This window comes from Agelaius tricolor, unplaced genomic scaffold (genome assembly GCF_023055355.1).
Source record: "Agelaius tricolor isolate 1412-34295 unplaced genomic scaffold, bAgeTri1.0.p SCAF_2, whole genome shotgun sequence".
NCBI classification, from domain to species: domain Eukaryota; kingdom Metazoa; phylum Chordata; class Aves; order Passeriformes; family Icteridae; genus Agelaius; species Agelaius tricolor.
This window is the reverse complement of record NW_027269262.1, coordinates 87,975,097-87,998,543: the sequence shown is the minus strand read 5'-3', so window position 1 is coordinate 87,998,543 and position 23,447 is coordinate 87,975,097. Positions and strand designations below refer to the sequence as shown.

The window sequence follows — 23,447 nt, the reverse complement described above, 5'->3', positions numbered from 1 at the left end:
ATCCATTATTTTCTTGTGGTATACCAGATAATTTGATATATTTCTGTTTGATAATGGACATGGTGACATGCAGAAGAAGTCACTGTCCATGTAAGTCGTGACATGTGACAGTGTTCACAGGGGTCTTAGGATGAGGGAAGAGACAAAGATCTGACTCCATGTTTCAGAAGGCTTGATTTATTATTTTATATATATTACATTAAATTATACTAAAAGAATAGAAGAAAAGGTTACATCGAAGGCTAGCTAAGAATAGAATAACAAAGAATGATAACAAAGGCTTCTGTCTCGGACAGAGTGTCTGAGCCAGCTGACTGTGACTGGCCATTAGTTACAAACAAACCAACATGAGCCAGTCACAGATGCACCTGTTGCATTCCACAGAAGCAGATAACCATTGTTTACATTTAGTTCATGAGGCCTCTCAGCTTCTCAGGAGGAAAAATCCTAAGGAAAGGATTTTCATAAAAGTTGTCTGTGACAGTGACATTACAAATTATTTGCTCATCTTTAGACATTCTCAATGCGCAGCTGGACTCATGATGCAATCTGTTTTGTTCCTGATCTAAATTGTAGCCTTAACATTAAATACCAGATAATTCTTACCTCTTGCCATCCTTTTCTTTATTTTTGCTATTAAACATAATAATACAACTTTTTAATGATTAACCATAAACAATTTTCTTTCTGTTTTGTTAAGGGAATCAAAAAAGAGAGAGAAGACTGTTTGGACATTGGTCACTGCAGAAGGAAAAGTTCTGAATGTGAATGTGCCTAAGTATGTAAGGTTAAGAGGTTAAGCAGTCTAATCTCTCTGTAGTTGATTTGAGCAACTATTTCAATATATGTGACAATCCAAAAATAAGAGGGCTGAGAAATTCTTGTTGCAGTATTATATTCCTTGTGGGAAAACTGTATTCTAAATATTTAACTCTGTATATCTATCTATATCTAACTGTATTCTAAATTTATATTCTGATGCTAGAAAAAGAATCAGTTGTCATTGTGTTAAGTGTTGAAGATTGTTTAATTTAACATCTTTGTCTTTAAAGATTGAAGAACTTGTTTTTCTGTAAAAGATATAAGATATTTTAATCTTTTCCCTTCTATAGTAAAGCTCTTTCTTGGAGCATCTTGCTGATAGGGTAAAAAGTTTAACTGTTGAAGATAAATGTGTACGACAAGTCACTTTAAATGTGAAAAGATACATCCCAGGAATATTTCTGGACAAAATCATTCTGTCCTCTGATGGCAGGTGTAAAACTGGCAGAATTGGGAAGGATAATCAGCTTCTGTGGCAAGAGGCCCTTCTGTGGCCCTGAGTGAGGTCTCCAGCAACAGAGGATGGGATACAGAGGAATGTCTTGTGCTTTCCCATTGATAAAGGCACTTGGGTTTTCAGGTGTTTTGGAATGAGTTTCCAGGGATATCAGCCTTTGATTTTACTTGAACCAAACCTTCATTTTCTAAGGGAAAGCAGGGGGCTGGGTGCAAACCTTATTCCTTATAAACAGCTCCCCACAGGGTCTCCTGCAGCAGGAAAGTGGCCACTTACCTCTGCAAAACCAAATCTATGAACATGCTTATCATTAGCATGGAGACTGCTTTCTAAATCTTGGAAATTTAGAAATCCTTGCAAATTCAAGAAATTATATGCAGTGCACACTTTTCAGTAGAACAGAGAGAATTAAAGGTAGTGGAAGAGTTTAGTGTCATGTAGAGCCATTTTTAGTCTGTCTATAGCAGTAGATACTTTCCATTGTATTGATGTACTTTTCCCAGTAAAAATGTGTTGACTAAAAAAAAGTAATTGTATCATTTTCTAATCCAAAAAGACAAGTTGAAAATAATGTAAATCTTGTGTAAAAGAAGTTGCTTGTGCCTCTAAAAAGCAGAGACATTCAGACTAAATCTCTAGCTATCTTTTTTAGAAGAAACAGAGTTCACTGTTAGTAGCATCCCTGTTTGTGTCACCCGAGTTTTCTGAATTTAGTCTGTGGATGTGCCCACATAAAGCAAGACCAATGAGCATTTTTTGTCATGACTTCAACAAGAATGTCACAGCTGTTCAGTGCAATCTGGCAGTGTATTGGAGAGACATAAAGAAAGAGATACAAGTAAGCAGATGGTGTTCTCCAAAGTTTTTGCTTCAACGTGGAAGTCTCATGTCCATAAAAATGTCCAAACTTCTCTGATGTTCTTTTGGAAAGTTAGCAAGAGGAATGGCTGCTTGCTGCTGAGGACAGATTGTTTCTCTTCTTCAGTTCTAATTAAGATTCCTCCTGGGAAATTTTATAATTCTGTCCTCTTGTTCACCCTTCATGTTTTAGTGGATTCTCAAGATCATTGATGCAGTAAGACAGGAAATAAAACTGTTTTGTATTCTTTGCACTTTTCCAATGAAAAATACTCATAAACTACAACCTGTAAACTTTCTTGCAAATTGACTGTCCCAGAATATAGGAGAGCAAAGAGTGAAAAGCATATCTGGCAAATATTTTTATTGCTGAAAAAATTTATCATCGAATCTGTTAACATTTGAGCATCTTTCTGTTACCAGAACCAACCTTATCTAAGTATTTTAATGTCACTGAAATAGCCTAGATAAATTATATAAAGCAAAATCCCTTCATATAATACTAATAACTAATTTATCAAAAGTTTCTCATTTGTAGGTAATTTCATTCTTTTTTTCCTCTGCTTTCATGCATGGGAAATGCTTGAGCATATGAGCAGAACTTGAAAGTCTAGACTAGATCTCCTTACAGTTGTAGTAATAGAAGGCATCAATTTATAACTGGTAAGATTCACTCTCAATTTTAAAAACACAGCCAACAAATCACAAAAACACAGCTAATACAATCTACAGGCTCATTTTCAACAAATATAAAGCTTATAGAATCAAGGATATTATGCAAATCATGTTTTACTCTGGAAGTGCACAGACAGATTTTTATACTTGGGGCAAATTAATTACTATGAAAAAAGTGCATATTTTTTGAACATACAATAAGGTTAGAATTACAAAGTGCTGTGTTTTTCATGTGGTTTGGAACTGTTTTTTTTCTATGAAGATGTAATAGAGCAGACAGATTTCACCAGCAGATGTCTCTCGTTCTGCATTGTCAAAATAAGCTTAATTTTAACTGACCTTCAGTGGAGGATTTTTTTCTCTTTCTTGTGGTTTGAGTAGGGAGAACAGAAAATAAATATCAGAATGACCTTGGCTCAAATGCCAGTACTGGGGCAAATTGCAAATAGCACCATTTCTAAATGATCACATGGTATATTGTCTAAATGGTGTTTGTATTCATCTAAAATTGCTAACATTTGAACTATGCTGTAATGTTTGCTTATTCACTCCAGCAGTATTTATCCTGGAGGTGTTTCTTGTCATTGTTATTAGGCTTCATTTCTCTCTGAAAGATGATGAAGAAAATAACCAGATCATCTTGGATCTTGCTGTTTACAGGTCAGATCTTTTTTCCCAATAATTTTTGCCACTCATAAGATGTAATACACAGTGTTTCAATTATACTGCTCTCTGTAACGGGACTTTTCAAAAAGAAAATAAATAATGTAGTGGATAATGGAACCAATCTCAAAACCTGTGCCAAGGAAGTGAAGCTGAATAAGCCAAAGACCTTTCAGTTCTGTTAATCTTGAATGGACACTGTGTCAGTTGTCCTTTTGGGAGCTGATGTTTTCTGCAGCCCACAGGCAGGGGTCTTCCACACTTGTTCTCTATACATATGTAAAATCTTTTCCATTCTACATTTGCAGATAAGGGCTGTAGCGAGTGGGATTTTTGCTCATGCTTTGGCCCTAGAAATGCTTCATGTGCTTCTAGTTAAATTCTTCTCCCTGAGACAGAGTAGGGTAGACTTGTCTTATTTTCCTTGATTAGTGAGAAGAGTCCATGGCTCATGCCTATTCTTCAAATGTACTAGACCATTGCTTGGAAGAAATTTGGTTGAGTCAGGCAAAATCTGACAAGGAGGTAGTACACATACTGCTAAGCATTACAATGACCTTTTCCAATCTTCAGGAAGGGGCTGGAAACCCAAATGTTTATCTATCCATAATAGAAACTTGTTACATAAAACTTGTACTAGTTTTATAGCACAAAAATATTATTCATGCCAGGTGTGCTTCCCTTGAAAGTCATTAACTTCCCTCAAAAGAGGTTTGCTCTATGTTTCTGACTTACAAGGTATAGATCTTTTTCTGGAACCTCAGAAAATCTATTCAGATACAATAAATTGCTGGATGTACTACATAATCACAGAATCATTTAGGTTGGAAAAGACCTTCAAGGTCATTAAGTCCAGCTTTTGACTCATCATGACCTAGCCAACTACCCCACAGCACTAAGTGCCATGTACAGTCATTTCTTGAACACTTTGGGACCCTGGGTAGTCCATATTTTAGTAGTCTGTGCTCACTTGTAAGAAAGGCAGACTTAAACATTTGAAAAATTCACCTGTAAAGTAATGTTGTAAAAGAAGGGAAATGGGAAATACTTGTGCATTCCCATGAGTCACATCAGGTATCACATAGGGAAGGGCAGATGTAAAAATGGAGCTTTTACAGGCCACAAATTTTGTTTGAAAGATTTAAAATTACTGTTTTCTGGGAGTAGAAAGTATATCTGTTCATTGTTTTCCAGGAAATTCTGTACAAAAAAGGGGAATTTTTTGGGGAGTCTGTTATAATTTTAGTAGTAAAACCTTCAGAAGGAAAAGTAGCAAATTATTTTCACAATTTCAAATAGTATGTAGACTAATTTTCATATTAATGTAAAGAACTGAACTAACAGATGAAAGACCTTTTTGTTTTAATAAAGGATTTTGAATTCTTGCAGTTATACAATAGCAAATGTCATGGACTTGATAGAATTTAGACATTATTATAAGTGACATTCACAAGAAGATCACGGGTTGTTTTTCCCCAAAACTTTAAATCCTAATAGTATTTTGGAAAATTTAATAACTGAAATTTAAGCTTGTGCTTTAGAAACTGTGAAATTTTGAAAGAGCTATATGGTCTATTATAGATTGATTCATTTATTTATATTTCATTCTGAAGATATTTGGACACTTCTTTACTTGATGTTGATGTGCAGCCAACTTACATACGAGTACTGGTGAAGGGAAAGGTTTGTGATTTCTTATACATTCATTTCAAATCAAGAGGTAATGTTTGCCATAGTTATTCAGTGGACTCTGGACCTGACTTCTCTAAGTTACCAATCATTTGCATCTATGCAGAGAGAATGTTCTTTCAATACCAGCATTATTTTGAACCACACATAAACTGTGGAAGTCCTAACCAGATGATGTACAAAGCCTGAAATAAAATTTCACTTTCTTTCTCTCCTCTCTTATTCTCCCCACACAGTGTCCCATAATTCACTTTAGAAGAGAGCTTCCTGGTTGCCCTAGGCTAGAATTTAGCAATTTCACAATATGGAATTTATAGCTGACAGAAACCAATGGATGTATATTCTTTTGGAAGGGCATTTAAAATGTCATTCCAGTTTTCTCTCTTCTTGGTGGTTTTAATTTTATCATCATTTTAGAAAAAAAATTCCAAGTACTTCCACAGTAAACCAGAATCCCTATTTTTAACTGAGCCAACTGCATAAACAAAACTTGAGAATTGATTTATGTTGAAATAGACTGGATAATCTTTCTCATTTAATTGCTAATATAAGTCAAGCATCATTTATAACCTTCTTTAGAAATGCCACTTCAGAAATGGCAGCAATTCAGGAACATACATCTGACTCTCCTTGTAAGCAAAAGCTATTTAGCATAATTTATTAGGTTTAGTAATACCATACATAAAGTGAAAGCATTTAGACCTGCAGTGTTCTTAAAATCAAAGGATGTGATAGTGGTGGCTTTGTATTTGTTTTGTCCATGTAAAAGAAAGAAAAAAATATTTTAGCATGATATACTTCAATTCCATTTTGTTTGGTAGCCTTTTCAGCTTGTGCTCCCTGAGGAGGTGAAGCCAGACAGCAGCTCTGCTAAAAGATCACAAACAACTGGCCATTTAGTTGTCACCATGCCAAAGGTATGTAAAACAGGAGACATCACACAAAGGTCCTTAAATGTTGTGAGTACTTTGGGAATGTCTCTGAGTTACAGGTAACATCTGGCTTGCTAAAGATATGCTGTCTTGCCTTTCCCATCAGGGCATATTTCCCAAAAAAAGGAACTTTGCATAAAGGCAATTTAATTGCAGAGCCAAGCCTTAGTATTTAAAATCCCTCTAAAGGAGCATAATGAAAATCAGTATTAATAGAAATTCGTATTTCCTTTACTTTAAACAAGATCAGCTTTTTATGTGCTAAAAGAGACTATGCAAAACATGCAGTATTATGCAAATGTCTAATAAGATAGTTTTTTAAATAAGGAAAATAAACACATACCTACTTCCTTTTTCCACTTGTGAAATAATAAGAACAAATCAGTTTATCAAAATTTGTGTCACACACATATGTATGAAGGTTACATATTTGTTCAAATAAAGGGATGATGCACTGCTCTCATTTCTCATGTGTTTGGAAAAAGAGTTGCTTAATTCATTTTCCCTTCATGCTCTGCCTGGCTGGAAAGGATCCCCTGACCAGCTGTACAAACTCCTGTGAGCATAGAGCAAGAAAGTTGTGGCAACATGGTGTTTCCACTGAAATTGCTTGGAGCAGACAGGGAGCTGGAAGTTCTAGGGAGGTGGAGTTCCAGAGATGAGAATGGATTGTATGGTGGGGTTCTGGATGCTGAGGGAGAAAATAATTAATTGCAGCTTCTTCTGCTGTTGCCTTGGGAGGCTTGGGTTGCTTTTAAGGCCCCTGTAGGACATCTTATACTTCTGGCTTTTGGTAATCCTTCCCTAGGATAGTTATAGTAAAAAAACAATCTCTTGGTGCGCTAGCCTTACCATTCTGGCCTTTAGGAAATTTCTCTGGTGTGTAAGGGCAGGGGTCCACCAGAGTATATCAAATGCAGCAATTTCCTCCTTCTGAAGGAAGAGGCTATTTAGCTGAAATAGCTTCACCTGCTATATGGGGTCATTATTTTCTCTTTGTGCTCTGATTTAATTCTAAGACTATGCATGTAGTAGCTCTAACTGTTGGCTAGCTCTAACTTTTGTGGTTATTACCTTCTATGTTCCCTTCTGCACTCCTGTCCCATACCATCTGTCTATCCCTATGAGGACAGCCCCTCATCAAATCACAAACTATCCCTCTAGAATCAAACATGCATTTTTGCCAAAAACTGTAAAAATACTGAAAATTGTACTTACTTGGTTAAGGTAGATGTTTTCTGAATGTTCAAAATTCACTCAAATGAGAATTTATGTTTCCATAAATTTGTTTGAAAATGAAGCCTTGATATTCATTTTGACTAATCTAATTTTTGAATGTATATGATTTATTTTTATTTAATAGTTACTTGTCCTTGCAGTTTTCTGTCCCATACTCTGCTTTTATTACTCATACATCTTGCTAGTCCCTTTGTGGATGAGCAATGCCTTAGAAAATGTAAATATTTCCAAGTGTTTCTGGATATATATTAACTCTGCTGCCTACCCATAAAATCATACCTAAATCAGCAAAATGAATATTCTTTCTTCATACTGTGATTGAGAACTGCCTTTATTCCATTATTAACTTTATATTTAACCTACCTTGATATTTTAGCTACACCTACGTATTTTGCCTAGCCTGAGGCTCTGGAACATACTTCATCTCAGGATACATGATTCTCAGATATTTGTAAAACATGAGGAGAGAGAAGCAGTATAGAATAACTGGGTAGATGTTCTCAGCTTGGACTTGGTTTGGTTAAAACTGCTTGAGTAGCTTGGACACAGCAGGGGATGCATGAATGGAATGCTGCATGGTGTCCTTGTCAGTGGATTCTGGGAAGCAGCTTTGCAGAAAAGCACCTGGGAGTCTTGGTTGCCATGTAGTTAAACATGAGCCAGCAACACCCTCTTCTGTCAAAGAACACCAGCTGTGTCCTGAGCAGCTTAGGAGCATTGGTGGAGAGGGGCCATCCTTCCCCTTGTTCAGCATTGATGAGAGACACATGGAGTGCTGGGCTCCCCAGTGCAAGAGACATGGATCTGCTGGAGAGAATCCAGCAAAGGGCCACAAAGATGATCAAGGAACTGGAGCACCTCTCCTGTGAGGAAAGGCTGAGAGAGCTGTGACTGTCCAGCCTGGAGGAGAGAAGGCTCAAGGGGATCTTAACAATACACAGAAATACCCAAAGGGAAGGTGCAAAGAGTCAGAGCCAGGCTCTTTTCAGTGGTGCCCAGTGACAGCACCAGAGACAGTGGGCACAGACTGAAGTGCAGGAGTCACCTCTGAAGACCAGGAGACTCTGACTGTGAGGGTGACCAGGTGGCTGCACAGGTCACCCAGGGAAGTTGTGAATCCTCCATCCCCAGAGATGTTCTAAAGCCATCTGGACGTGGTCCTGGGCAACTGGCTCAAGTGGCTTGAGCAGGGGGCTTGGATTAGATGACCTCCAGCATTCTGTGATCCTGTGAACTTCATGGATTTGCTGACCAAAGATGGATCTGTGTTACTTCACTGCAATTGCATGTAGAGGGTACTAATCTATTGTTCACTGTTCTTTTTACAGTCACAGAACCTGTTCTCTTCCCCTAGGACTGAAATAGAGTGCTCATTTGAAATTTTTGGGGCACAGATCCTCTTCAGATGATATCAAACCATACAAATTTTATCATGATTAATGGGATGTAATCTAGGAAGAAAGGTAAATGAATAATGATTGACAACAGGAAGGCCAATAGATATTTTTCTTGCAGAATATTGTGGCTGATTTTATCAATGCTTGAGAATACTGGTTTAAGATCAGCAACTTAATGGGAATTCCTCTTAGTAAGTTAAATAGGAAGACCAGAATACATTCAATTTCTTTCAGGCTGTATCAGTGACAAGACAAGCTTAATGACTATATTACACTGTATTTTATCCTTTTTGTTTCTGAAAAACAGTTATCAAAATAATATTTTTTTTGCAGCTAGATAAACAGCCTAGCACGTTCCTTACATAACTGAAATGTTGTCCACTAATCTAAAAATAGTCTTCTATAATAGGCTTCATGCAATAGTATCCTAAAAATATCTCTCTCTTCTCAGTAACACAATAGAAATCTATCTGAATTCTAAGTAGTTTTCACTTGTTTTACTGAGATTCTGATCAGGTTAATAAACCTTTCACCATTCATCTTCCAGCCAGTTTACAGTTCCCTAGTCTTTAAAAACAAAACCAAAACCTCTTTCCTTGCCTCTCTGATGAGCTTGTCACATCACAGATGCTGGAAATAGTAAATTCCACATGAAGTAAAAGAAAGGAATAATTTTCACATTCATTTCTGGGAACATATTTTTAACCATATTACTTGCTACACAACAAATCAGAATGGGTGCCTTTCTAAGGCAGCATTTACCAACATTTTTTAGAAGGTGTTCAAAAGAAACTGAAGGACACAATGTTCAGTGAAATAATATAGTGACACTTTTAAAGTGTAGTGTTTATACTGCAATAATCCTGTGTATGGAGATTTTACATGAGTAAGGTGTGGACAGTGACTACATTGTACATGCCTTGTGTTCTGGGAAAAATATTTGTGACATGAAGCTTCTCTGATTTTGAACCTCTATGCTCTGGCAGCATCATCTTTGCAGATGATGCAGACAAATGAAAAACTGGGAGATTCTTTAATAGAATTTGACTAAAATTGGCATATTAAATAAATGATTTCATAAAATGTCATCAGTAGATTACACCAGCATTTTAATTACTGCCTCCATAAAAGCATCAAACCCCAGTGTTATTAACAAGCAGGTTTTATTTAGGGTTAGACATTCTCTGTCATGTTTTAAAACTTTCTTTTTCTTAGTTTAGTGAGTCAGAGAGTAAAATTTGGACTTTTGATTAATTCTTTATTATATTACCAGCCACAAATGAATGCTGACAGCTTTTTATTGCCTGGGATTTCAAAAGAGATTAGAAATTTAAAGATCAATGAGAGTTAGATTACTTAATTAATCTAAAAATAGGAGTAGTGTGTATTTTGCATGTCAGTTTTATTTGATAGAATTACTTTATATAATTCTTACTTATCTAGGTATGGTAAATGTGGTAATATTTCATTACCATCAAAGGCATGTGGAGACACAGCTCTGGAACCCTAGAAATCTAATAATCCTTCAGCATAAATGTGTTTCAGGGAAAATAGGTTTACTCAGAGAAATTCCCATTGTAGAGTAAGAAAGCCATTGTAGGAAAAAAAAGATGGACTGAAAATATGAATAAAAATATGGCTTTTGCATATTCCTTCTGTTTTCTCAAATATACTCCAGATTTTTTGAAAAACATCTCTATTTAGAATCCTTTGATAATGATCTTAAAAGGGATGCATTTTCTGTTTTCTAATTAATCATAGAATCATAGGATATGCTGGGTTGGATGGAACCCATCAGGATCATCAAATCCAACTCTTGGCCCTGCACAGGACACCCCAAGAGTCACATAATGTGCCTGAGAGCATTGTCAAAGTGCTTCTTGAACTCTTTCAGGTTTCTGTGACCACTTCCCTGGGGAGCCTGCTCCACTGTCCAAACACCACACCCTCTGGGTGAAGAACCTTTTCCTAATAACTATCCTAAACCTTCCTTGACACAATTCCAGGCATTCCCTTGGGTCCTGTCACTGGTCACCTGAGAGAAGAGATCAGTGCCTGCCTGTCCTCTTCCTCTCTTGAGAATAGTGAAGACCTCAATGAAGCTTCCCCTCCATCTCCTCCAGACTGAAGAGACCAAGTGACTTCAGCCACTCCACATGCGGCTTCTCCTCCAGAGCCTTCACCATCCTCGTGGCCTCCTTTGGATGGTCTCTCATAGCTTCATGTCTTTTTTGTATTGTGGTGCCCAAAACTGTACACAAAAATGTAAATATTAGAAATCATAGTATTAGAATCATAAATATTAGTATAATAGAATAACTTTCAGAAAGCTTCATTAAATTAATTTAGTCCATTTTCTTATATACCACAGGCTTCAAATTTCACACTGTTATCTTACCACTGAGCTGAGCCCAAAGTAGGCAAATCCTAACCCTTCCCTAAGTTCCAAGGTCAGTTCTTGTCAAGGATGTATTTTCTTAGGAGTGCAGAATCAGCATGTTTCTCCACCATCCTTGATGGTGTGCTCTGAGGACAAAGTAAGAAGCAGAAGTCTCAAGGGGATCAGCAGAATGAATTTCTGTTAAAAAACAAGAACACTTGAAAAGAGGGAATGTAGGAAGAATCAAGGCTTTATTTCCTTCATCAGAGCATATACAGAACCAGAGGGTTCTGTATTTCCAGATTTCCAGAATCTGGAAATATTTTGGAATATTCTGGAATATTTCCATAATCTGGAAAGAATTTCTGTATTTCACTGATTTCCAGAACCAGATGACTGAAGCTACAGACTCTTTCTTTATACAATTTGGGGTTCAGAGTGGAGACTAAATTCACTGGGCTTCTGGAACAGATTGCTCTCAAATCAATTGGACTATGAAACACTCAATAACATGAACTATTTGAGTTTTTGAAGAACATGTTCCTGTTCTTCCTCCTTTCAGATGCTTAAGGGATCCCTCTCCCATGCTGTTGTTATGAAGGGAAAGAGATCCTTTTGCAATGAGATACCTTCTGTCAATAACACATCTTCCAAAAAATCATGGTGGATGTATTTTCTTTGAGAAGGGGAATTCCTCTGGACTTTGAACCTAAGTTTCTGTTTTAGCCAAAGGAACTGAGGGAGTTTGTGGTCACTTGTCATTTGAGTGAGGAGAAGTCCAGACTGCAGCTGATTTTTTAATAAAAATGTCAGAACAAGTACTTGGACACCAGAACCAAAGTGCAATCAGTAATGTGCATTATTAACATGGTGCTGACCGAGATGGTATGTATTTAAACACAAGTAGATGTATGTATTTAAAGACTCTTTTATGTATAGTTTTATAAATGTTTGACTATATTTCCATTCAGATAATTTTCTTTAACTTGCCTTATGTCTGTGTTTCATGCTGAGTGAAGAGTGTTAAAATTTAACAGAAAGAGTAAATGTCACAAGAGAAAATTTATGCAGACACTCACAATTTTCTATTTTGAAAGATTATTTAAATGCTTGCAAGCAAAAGTGTCAACTTTTATGAGAATTATGTTTTGTCTATTTTTATTTTAGGCTAAAGAAATAATCCTGGCTAAGCAAAAAGTTTCAGCTTCAATTAAACATTCTGACTGCAATACACAGCAAAAAACCACAAGAAGGTAATTCCTTTTTATCCTCTGCATCAGTTTTATTTTTATCAGTGTGTTATTCACATGCCAGACTATGTACTTCTTTTATGTTATTGTTGAAAATATGAAAATACTGATCAGTGTTGAGTAAAAGTATGTCTAAAATTAATCTTTAGATTAATAACCTGTCTGGTGCTCTTTCTTATGATCTCCTTCAATAGCAGAACCAAAAATCCACTTATTTTTGCCTATCAGTTTTTTTTCCATCACCTCATTCAGGTTTTTAACTGGTATATACTAAAACAAAATCACCTTTGCAGAGCTCCTTGCTATGGAACCCAACTCTGGAAACCTTATAGAAAGCAATTATTTTGAATCTCTCTCATGAATGTATTTTCTTACTGTTATACAGGTTGATCTACTGCTCTAGTAAATCGGTTCAAAAACCAATTCTGCAAGGTTTTGTAACACAGATCCATCCTATTAAATGTGATGTCAATTTCAGCTCTTGAAATCTTGTAATTAATGACTGCCCAAAGCAAGTGAATATCAGTGATGCACTATTTTCTGTTTTTACCCTTAGCAAGTGCTGCTGTAGATAGACAGTGGGGTTTAAAAAACACTTGGCCTTAGTACAAATACCATGATATATGTTTTAATCTTTCCTTTTCCTTCTGCTATAGCCAATGGTATTCATACCAGAATAAGATATTGTAACAGCAAAGTCCCTTAAGCTGTTTATCCATTTATATTTGAAGTGTTGCACTTGTTTCCTTGTTTGATTTCATTGTGTTGAATCTTGTTAGAAAGGCTAAGCAGTTAGTAAAAAATGGCATTTTGGATCGTGGCTGTTCTTGGTCTCAGTATTTAGGACACTGGCAAAATGGTTCTACAACAGTCAGTTATAATTAATTCTACTGTTAATTTCATATTTCTAAAATTCTAAGAAAAATCAGTCATTAACTTCTTTTCTTGATGATCTGCCTTATGAGAAGATGAGAGGGCACCTGCAAGAATTTGTTGAGGTTACTAGTGAACCCCAAGGACTGTACCCTTTCCTTAAGCAGCAGTCATTACAACAGTGCATTACTCTGATTACAGAGTATTTCAAATATTTTTAGAAGCCTAGGTCAAGTGGAGGATACTTACTCTCCATTATACTTGCAAAGTCATGGAAATCAGGTGAAGTCCCTGGTACTGGAAAAATGGAAATATTGCACCCATTTTTAAAAAGAGTAGAAAAAGGATGCTAGGAACTTATAAGCTGACAGAATATCATCCTCACCATTAGGGTTTCTACTCTGCCTGGGAATCATGGAACAGATCCTCCTGGAAGCTATGTTGAGGCACACAGAGCACAGAGGGGTGGTTCAGGACAGCCAGCACAGCTCCACCAAGGGCAAGGCCAACGTAGTGGCCTTCCGTGATCCAATGGCTGTATCAGTGAACAAGAGAACAGCTACTTCTGTAAGGCCTTGGTCATGGTCCCCCCCAACATCCTTCTCTCTAACTTGGTAAGATGTGGATGTGATGGATGGACCAATTCCATCAGTTATTGGTAGGATGGTGGTGTCCAGAGGGGAGTAGGCAATGACTCAATCTCTGGATGGAGATCACTGACAAGTGGTGTCCCTCAGGGGCCCATACTGGGATCAGTACATTTCCATGTCAAGCACACTCTCAGCAAGTTTGTGGGTGACTCCAATCTGGGTGGTGCAGTTCACATGCCAGAAAGTGGGATGCCATCCAAAGGGATGTGGACAAGCTTGAGGAGTGGGTTCACATGAATGTCATGGGATTTAACAAGGTCAAATATATTTAATCAGCTCTGCTCTGGTTAATGGAGTATAAAAACATCAACTACTTTTGCAATATGTCCCAATTCACTAGAAATGCAAGGTGATGTGCATGGGCCAGGACAGCCCCTGGTATAAATAAAGGCTGAGAACAGAAGGGATTGAGAGCAGCCCTGAAATGAACTTGAGGATACTGGTGAATGAAAAACTGGACATGAGCAGGCAGTGTGCACTTGCAGGCCAAAAAGCCAGCCATGTCCTGGGTGGCATCAAAAGCAGCATGGACAACCACCTGTTCCAGGGGATTCTCCCTCTCTGCTCTGCTCTACCAAGACCCCATCTGGAGTTCTGCATCCAGCTCTGGGATCCTTAGTACAGGAAAGACATGGATCTGCTGGAGCCAGTCCAGAGGAAGGCCACAAAAATTATCAGAGGGCTGGAGCACCTCTCATATGAGGAAAGGCTGAGAGAGTCTGTGTTCTTCAGTCTGGAAGATAAGGCTTCAGTGAGATATTCTAGCAGCCTTTCACAATAAAAAGAATCTTGTAAAGAAGATGGGGACAGATTTCAAGGCATAATTGTTTTAAAGGAAGAGAGGGGAAATATATAAGAAAGAATTGTTGTCTTATGAGGGTGGTGAAACACTGGCACCAGCTGCCAAGAGAGGTGATGGATGCCCCACCCCTGTAAACATTCAGGGCCAGGTTGAATGGGACTCTGAGCTACCTGATTTACTTGAGGATGTGCCTTGCTCATTGCAGAGGGGTTGGATTGGATGACCTGTGAATTTCCCTTCGAAACCAAATCATTCTGTGAGTCTATTCTATGACTTTTCTTTGCAAAAAGAATGGTGCTTTTCCACAGAAATGCAGCTAAATCTTTAAATGCATTACAAGAAAATAAGTTAAAGAAACAACTTGTGGATTAGGAAAATGTATTTCATTAGAACCCTCTGCCTTTAGTTTTGGCTGCATAGTAAACTTTAAAATAATAATGGGAGCATGGAGGCAATAATGTGGATTGGTGCCCTTTCCTGCCAGCTGATGAACTAAAGATATTCTGTGGCATAGTGAAACTCCAAAAATTTGTGTTTGATTTCTGTGCAGTTTTAATATTATGCTTTCTGCAGATTTTGAGGGCTAAAATATTACAGGAATATATACCACAAAAGTAGAAGTAGGAAAAGAGTCTTTGAATTACAGTTCTTTCTAAAAATAGTATGTTTTGACCTGTTTAGCTGAAAAGTCGCTGACTAGCCAGATGTTAAAATTTTGCTGAATTGTTGTCTCTTAGATTACAGAAGAACATTCATTACAGTGATTATACTTGACAGCTACAGATGTCTTAGCTAAATGCTGTCAGACATATAATCTGCCAAACTGTAATGCAGAGCTTTAAATCTCTTTAACTCTTGTTAGCTAGATTACATGATGATACTGTCATTACTTCTGCCATGTATGAGAAATTTCTTCTGTGACTGTATACAAAATTGTATGTGGAGCCTTCAAAGAGGCAAGTTTCTGTGGAAGGGAATTATACTGATCTATAATATTCAGACTAATATAAAAATAATAGACTCATCCATTATATTTACAAAGCCTCTATTAATGCAGTAGCTGGGTGTGCCATTCCTTACTGGAACTGGCCTCACAGTTCAGCTGTAAGATGCCAAAGCTGAGTTCTCCATAGCTGCATAGAGGAAATTCAGAGGTAGGTAGAAACTGACTTTTCTGAAATTGTACTGGAAATCTTAAGAGTAGCAGTTACATAAAGGCACCAATCCTTGTCTCATACCTTCAGCTTTAGACTGTTCTTCCTTTAGCGTGTTGGAGAAGAAAAAAATAAACCACAAAATGTCTCTAAATGTAAATATACACACATTTGAGTTCCTCCAGTAATGAAATATTCATAGGAATACAACCTTTTTCTTTCATTTTTTGAGTTTTCTTCTTTTACTTTTGTGTTTTATTACTGTAGATCTTTATATACAGAGACTGAGAAATGTAGCCAGAGAATGGTTTAATTTGGAGAGGCAAAAGAATGGAGTGGCAACTTCTGCAGAATTAAAAACTAATCAGCAAGTTCTAATCTATACACACCTTTTATACTGAAATAAGGAATGTAAGATAGAGGTGATTCCTATCTTAGTGGTTCAGGCACTGCAAATCTGACTGCCCTAAGTGTCTTTTCCCTTCTTAGCTATGCAGGAGTGCACCGGGTGCAAGCCAGCACATGCTCTAGAGAATACCATGTAATATGTTAGGTCGGAAATCTGACTTGCATTCTACTGGAATTAGTTCTTAGTGGCAGTGAATAATGTTTGGCTTTTGGCAAGTTTTTGTTTTGTTTTTGTTTTGTTTTTTTTTGGTTTGGGTTGGGTTGTTTTTCATCTGGATTCTTAAGGAGAAAAAAAAGAAAAATACACTGCTGGATTGTCCACCTCTTTCAGCTGATGAGCCCATAAATGCCTTTGAACAGGTTATCCAGTTTCAACCAGATTTCACTAATTGTCAGAGACATAAAAAATATAAAATTACCTGTAATTTACATTGAAATTGAGACTGAGAAAACTTGAATGTTTTTAATTACTGTATTGGATTTTAATTCCAGTCTTTTTCTAGCATGATAAGACATGCTAGAAAACATGTAATGATAAGACTCATTAACAGAACTTTGTTTAAGGTTTGCAGTTTCAGTGATAAACAAACATTACTTTTCTGGGAGAAGTCTTTAGTTTTTAACAAATTTCTTATATTTTCTTTGCTTGTTAACAAATAAAGAATAAAATACTGATTATTTAAAAAATTCTCTACAGCCATCTCACTTGAGATGCAGGTGTTGCTGAATATGAAACATACTGCAAAGCTCTGTTTTACTGAAGGACCCTGATTTAGCTTGGTTCATTTTGGTGGAGAAGAAGCAAAGAAAAATTTGTGGGAAAAATTGTAGATCTAAGAGTAAGAATCTTTCTTTGGGAGCGAGAAGTTCTAATTTGAATTCTTGAAGCAGTCCTTGTGAAGTGTCAGAATACTGCCTTTCCACAGAATGAATGGCTGAAAATCTCTCCCAGTCTTAAATTCCTACAGCTTACACAGGGGGATGTGATGGGTTGGAAGGGAGAGAACTCTGTGTTGGGAAGAGATATACAGTAGAACAAAATGAGTCATTTCCTCAGGATTGGGAAGGGAGGTGAGATGAGGTCAGAAACTGAATGGTGTTGCAGACAAACTGATCTTAAAGAGCCTCAAGAGGATTTATGTGATCTTTCAGAACACAAATTCTCAGTGTCTATACCAAGCACAAACATTTCAATGTGAAGAAAGACAAGTGCATCTGAAGAGTGGCCTGAATGATAGATAAGTAAATGTGGTAAAGATCACAAATGACAAGTGAGTTATCAGTTCTATTGAGATGTAATGCCTTTGATAAATATCTGGGATTAGATCACAAATTTTGAGAGCAGAATAGTTTGCATAATTCATATTTTCTGCTAATGAAATTTGCTATCTGTCATGAAGACATTGAGAACTTTTAGAATGCAAGTAATGTTGTATGGGAAAGGAGGAATCATAGGAACTGTAATTCAGTTGGCTTCTTAACCAGAAACTGTCGTCAGCTATGACTAAGCAACATATTAAAAATGTTTTTTACTCAAATTAATATTGAAGTACTGGAGTCATTTGCATTCTCATAGAGGCCTGGAGCTAATCAGAGTAGAGGGTGTACATCTCCATCATTTGACTAATTAGGAGAACATAAGGTGGGGTTCCTCAGAAGTGATTTGAAAACTAATTTGCACACACTGGCATCTGATAATCTTAAACTATAATAAAGGTGAGAAGGCTTAAGAAACCTGCCCTTCTGGAGAAAGCATTCTCAAGAAAACACTTCTCTTAGTTCCTGATCACTGCAGTCTGAAGTTATCTTTGGTTGTGCAGATGGGACAAGGACAAAAGTCTGAGGGCAGGAATGGACTTAAAAGTTGTTTTTTAACATTCTATAACTTTGAAAAAATGTTGTTAGAATAAAGTGTGTTTTCAGTGTATGCTTCCCAAATGTTTAAGGATTTCAAGTTTGTCTGACAGATTTAACAATGAAAGGAGAGAAAATAAGATGATATTATAGCCACATATAGAAATTCAGAGTCAATTTGCATATTGCAGGAATTGGAGCATTTTTCTTGCTTGCAGACAAGAGCAGTTTAAAATTTAATATCTTGAAGTGATTATTCAAAAGAAGGAATGGGATGGAACAGTGAAGTTGAAAATATCACAGTGGATTTGATTTTCTGTCTAACTTTTAGAAACATGGACGTTAGTAATATACATATTCTCAGTCTGATGAATCCTATTCATGAAATATATTTGTCTTTTAGAACAGAATGGCCTAGATATCATCAGCCTTTTCTTTATCAGAACATTTACCACTGAATTTTTAGTTATTCTTCACTATTGTTTTGTTCCTGAGAGATGCATTTGATTCTACCAGTATTCATGTTTTCCCACTGATTCTGAAGGCTCCAGTGACAGCTTCAATCCAGATGACGCACATATACAGAGATTTAAAAGGTCTCTTACACAATGAAAGAGGAATTAATTTTCCAGGTACTTAACAAAAACATAATTATTTGCTTAGATTAAATTTGAAAAGTTGAGACCAGAGTATGACAAGTGTCCTATGTTCACCATCAGTTTTTAACACACCTAAATAAAGAATTGTCTTTCTCTAAGCTCTCAAATAAGATGTCATTCTGTATACTGGAACCACTCTATTTTCTTATTCAAGAAAAGGATTTATTAGTACTTTGTCTAGGATGGTAATGATTTTTTGTCCTGTTTCATTCACAGTGTTAAAAGATTTGAAAAAGTGCCTCTTCAAAGCAGTTGGTTGTGACTCCTAAATATCTTTATTTTTATGTCCTGATACCAGAAAGGAAACTTTCAGTCACATGTCAATAACCATATATTCTGGATCAAAGATATGAGAAATCTCTAGCAATCTAAATTTTATTGAAATTCAGAAGTTGACACAGGGAAATATAACTGTCAAGTAATTTAAATATCAAGTATGAGGATTAAAGACTATGTAAATAAAAGTGTAAATTATCAAGAAATACCAAATTATCAGATATGCCGTATGTCACACACCAGATTGTTCAGCAGGCTGCTATAGTTAAGCAAAACTTTCTTTTTTGTGGAGTCCCTAATTTTATTCTTTAAAAGCCTAATCAAACTGTGTGGAGGTAGAAATAGCCTTTCAAAGGGAAAAAATGTCAGGAGGAAATAAGGATTTAATTTGGTTTTGTGTGATGCTCTAGTGTTTGAACATAATTTTTTAGGTAGAGAACACTCAGCAGCAGGTAGCAGTGCCAAAAACTGTGAACTTCATCTATTTTTAGACCTGAACTTGAAATAGTTTGTAAACACTGAGATTTTCAAGTATGTTCTCTAGCTGGTCCTTCAATGAATATTTTTGTTTCCATAACAGCTGTTTTACAATTGCTCATGGAAGAGCTTCAGCAACAAGATGGTTTTATTCTATTAATTACATGGAAAAACTTGTTCTTCAAAAAATGTTCAGGTGGTTACCCTTGACCTCAGCAATACCCAGCCTCTTTTGCATGGATTGCATGATGAGAGCAGTAGATCTGTGTTGTAGCTACACTGGTTTCAGCCTAGCAGAGTCTTGCTGTCAGCCAATTGTTGTATTGTGGTAGCTGGGATAGCACTGGGGAGCTTTACTAAACAAGTGTAGAATGTTTGATCATGTTCATGTAAGTACATGAAAACCACCTCCTTTCTGGAAAAATTCACTGTGCTTGATTCTCAGTCTTAGCTGTTGCCCCTTGCTAACATATTTTGAGATTACATGTGTTGTTGCAATTTTGAGAATGGCTGATGCAATAACCTTGTCATAGCTTGTTGATGTGGATTGTTACTTACGACACTCACTGTGAATTCAATTCTAGAATGCTGAAGTTTATTCTGCTACTAAGCAATAAAATATTCAAACTCCATTATTGTGTTTTGATGAATCACAATTTGTACAATTTTAGAGCTGTTGAACAAATGTGAGATACCACTGCTAATTGAAATACTTCAAATTAAGGAAATTCTTTTCTAGCATGTGATGGAGGCACAAGCTGAGCCTAATTTATTCCCATGTTTATGCTTTTAGCTTTTTCTGAGGTGCCTCAGCTTAGTGGTAAATGATTAGTTTAAGGGTCTGCTCTCTTTGTGATCTCACCAACAGCTAATGATAAAGTGATTCCAGGTCACAGCACATTTTGTAAATTACACAGGAAACTAAAATGCCCTTTACTTTTGGGGAGATGAACATTTTTCAGAGCATTGCCACAAATGAACACTTTTTTCTTTCATTTAATAGTATAGTGCAATATCAGAAAAAAAAATCTAGCTTTTTAAATTGAAGAATTTTTAGGGTAAAGAAATAAAACTTTTCTTGTATTTGTTTTCATTACCCATAAAATTCTACTTGGAGTAATTTTTGCTTATGCCGCTATTTGGAAAAGATTTATGCAGGTTATTAAAGCAGCTTGCTTCTCTGGCTGTTTTCTGCTCAGAAAAAAAAATGATCAAATTATTCTTTTAGTACAAGAAAAACCTAGTGGCACAGAGCTGAAAGAGGTGGTTAGGCTGGTGACTGCCTCTTCTGGAGCTCTTGCTTTCCTCAGCATGGCACAGAGGAGGAGGAGGAGCCCTCCCGTGAGCCCCTCTGCATCTCTGCTTCAGTGGGACAGGGACCCTGCCCCAGTGAGGGCTGGGATGCCTGCTCACATCTCCAGAGCCTTGATGGAGAAGCACTGGCAGAATCTGGAAGCTGCCCTGCAAAACTCTCCCTGGTTTAACAACTAAAGATGGTGTATTTTCAGTTTAAAATCTTTTACTGTGCTTTATATTTGAATTTTCATTTTCTGTGTTGTCATCCATAAAATGCATTCTGTCACGCAGTGACTTTGCCTCCCCCTTGTTAGTTCTATTTCTAAGGAGCCTTTCTGATCTCCTGGGTAAACAATTTTCTCACATCTCTGAAGGGTGAGGCACTGTCTTTTCTAATGCTGAGCTGGGAGCTGTGACTCAGTATAAAATGGAGTATGAAGATGTACAAATCATATTGTAATTTGAAGAAATTAAACGTAATTGTACAATTAAATTTCCATTTTGCCATTTTTTCATGTAAACAGTTATAAATTGTGTGAAAGCAGGTTAGATTTTTTTCCATTTAATCATTGAGCTCCTCTCTTAGAAATAAACAATGAGATTAAATGCTGCAAGACAGAGAGTATGTTTCAAATCTTTGATCATCATGTGATGTCGATAGGTTACCTTAATGAGAGGCCAGTACACATTTCTAAGTGTCACCTTAAAGAGTATCCTTACTAGCAATAGAATATGAAAATTGTGTTAAAAATCTGACTTTTCTTATAATTTAATGTTTTTTTTCATAATAAAAACATGATGAGCATTCATGTTGCCAAAACATAAAAATTAGCTGATCAAGGCAGAAAAGTTCCTACAATTGTATTTTTTCTAGAAATGCAAGTATTTCTGTTTTCCAAAGATGGACCTGTCACCTGGAAATTAATAGACAGTAAGTGGGAAGGAACTGTGTAAAATGGAACAGAAAAAAAAAGAATAAAAAACAATTGGATTTAAAAAAAAATCTTACATCAAAAGCCAACAATTTGTACTGTGATACCAGCAGTCACCATGTTCTGATATAAAGGGAATTACAGCTATCTAAAATTAACTTTTGAAGTTGGAGACTAGGGATTCTTTTGTACAAAATCTTAGAGATTTTGCATTACTTTCATGTATTTGCACTTAGGGTTTTTATTTAGCAATCAATTCTCAAGTTACAAGAACTCTTCACCCTGGTTTAATTGGACTCAGTAACAACCCTCATACCATGTGTTTATAGGCAGGCACCCAAAATAGAACCATAGAATCACATAATAAATTCAAACAGTTCTCTTATATTGAGACTGAAATTATGTTTTTTTCCATTTATTTCCCTCTTGTCTCAGGAGTGGACAAGTTGAGGAGTTGGAAGTGGATCCTAGTAAATATTCATTCCCTGATGTGACAAAGATAATCCAAGAAAAGGAACGAACTGGACAGGGGCCTATAAAGCTCCAACCACAGAAGGTTACTGAGGTTAAGAAGAGCTCTGTTGATTTTGAAAATAATGAAGATGTTCCTCCTTTAATTTGAAACATTCTGAAATATCCCCTCTATATGTAGCGTGAATGCTTGTGTTGAATTCATGACCCTTTGTGTAAATAAAATAAAATAGAGCTGAAGTTGGCAATATCATTACATTTCCTATCAGGTAACTTTTTATGCTGCTGCTTTCTGCTGCATTTTCTGTTAGTATATTGCTATATAAATTGGTTTTTTTCTAGATTGTTTACTTAGTAACTCTGAAATTAGAATAGGGGCCTTATATCAGAGATTGTAATTTCTTCAAACAATTTACTGTCTGGGTTGAGAGATGACACATTACTGTAGAAAAAGAGAAAAGGAAGGAAGGAAGAAAGCACTTGTAACAAGAGTTATGATTTTTCTCATTAAACTAAGGATAGGAAAAATCTCTGTGTATTCCTTCAGTGTTTTCATTTTCATGACAGACAACAGTAGAAGAAAAGGGTATAGTTGGAGTAAGAGATATTGCTGTGATCTACCATTCATCGCTGAATCTCCAGCATAATGCACAGCTCCTGGATTCTGGAGCTTTCCTAACAATCCCACTCCTTGAAGATTTTGGGAGAAAATAAAGAGAAACTTCAAGAAAAAAAAAAATGCTGAGTGACCTACATTACCTTGCTTATGCATTTGTAATTGTTTATAATGGAAGACTTAATTTGCAAGAGAAAATGCTTCAGATTAAAATCAGCTTTTGCTTTTAGTCAAGAGCAAGCAAGGTCAGGAAGAATCAAGCAATATTTTTTGGTTAAAACTTGTTTTCATCCTAAGATAGAGGATTAATAAGTTGCAGTTATAACTGAACACTGTTTAAGCTCAGATAGTGCCCACAGTATCCTCAGCACAGAGTCACATTGATAACACAGCCTTTGAAAATGCTGTGTCCCTAATTGTGAAAAACATTGTACAAAAACTTCAGCAGTTTGAATGAAAATATTCCCATTGAATTCTGGGAATTTTTAGCCACTCTAAAGTGTTTTATAGTTCTTCACAGATGTTTAATATAAGATAGAGATAAATAGTCTATCTTAAAGTGCACTGAAGAGAAGCAGAAAATATCCATCAGCTTAGGCTGATAGCTTGAACCGATG

General features: G+C 36.4%; 1 protein-coding gene across 3 annotated transcripts in view; it reads left to right on the top strand.

The window, feature by feature from the left end:
- The window catches only part of LOC139587465 (dynein axonemal assembly factor 11-like), a 51,283-nt gene extending 28,816 nt beyond the window's left edge, over positions 1-22,467 (top strand). For all 3 annotated transcript variants that reach the window (XM_071421826.1, XM_071421824.1, XM_071421823.1), the window contains 6 exons: positions 701-778; positions 3,407-3,472; positions 5,089-5,158; positions 5,986-6,081; positions 12,280-12,365; positions 22,179-22,467. In XM_071421826.1, the coding sequence (XP_071277927.1) occupies positions 701-778; positions 3,407-3,472; positions 5,089-5,158; positions 5,986-6,081; positions 12,280-12,365; positions 22,179-22,365 (583 nt within the window). In that variant the 3' untranslated portion in view covers positions 22,366-22,467. The remainder of the gene's footprint in view (positions 1-700; positions 779-3,406; positions 3,473-5,088; positions 5,159-5,985; positions 6,082-12,279; positions 12,366-22,178) is intronic.
- The last annotated feature ends 980 nt before the right edge of the window (positions 22,468-23,447 follow it).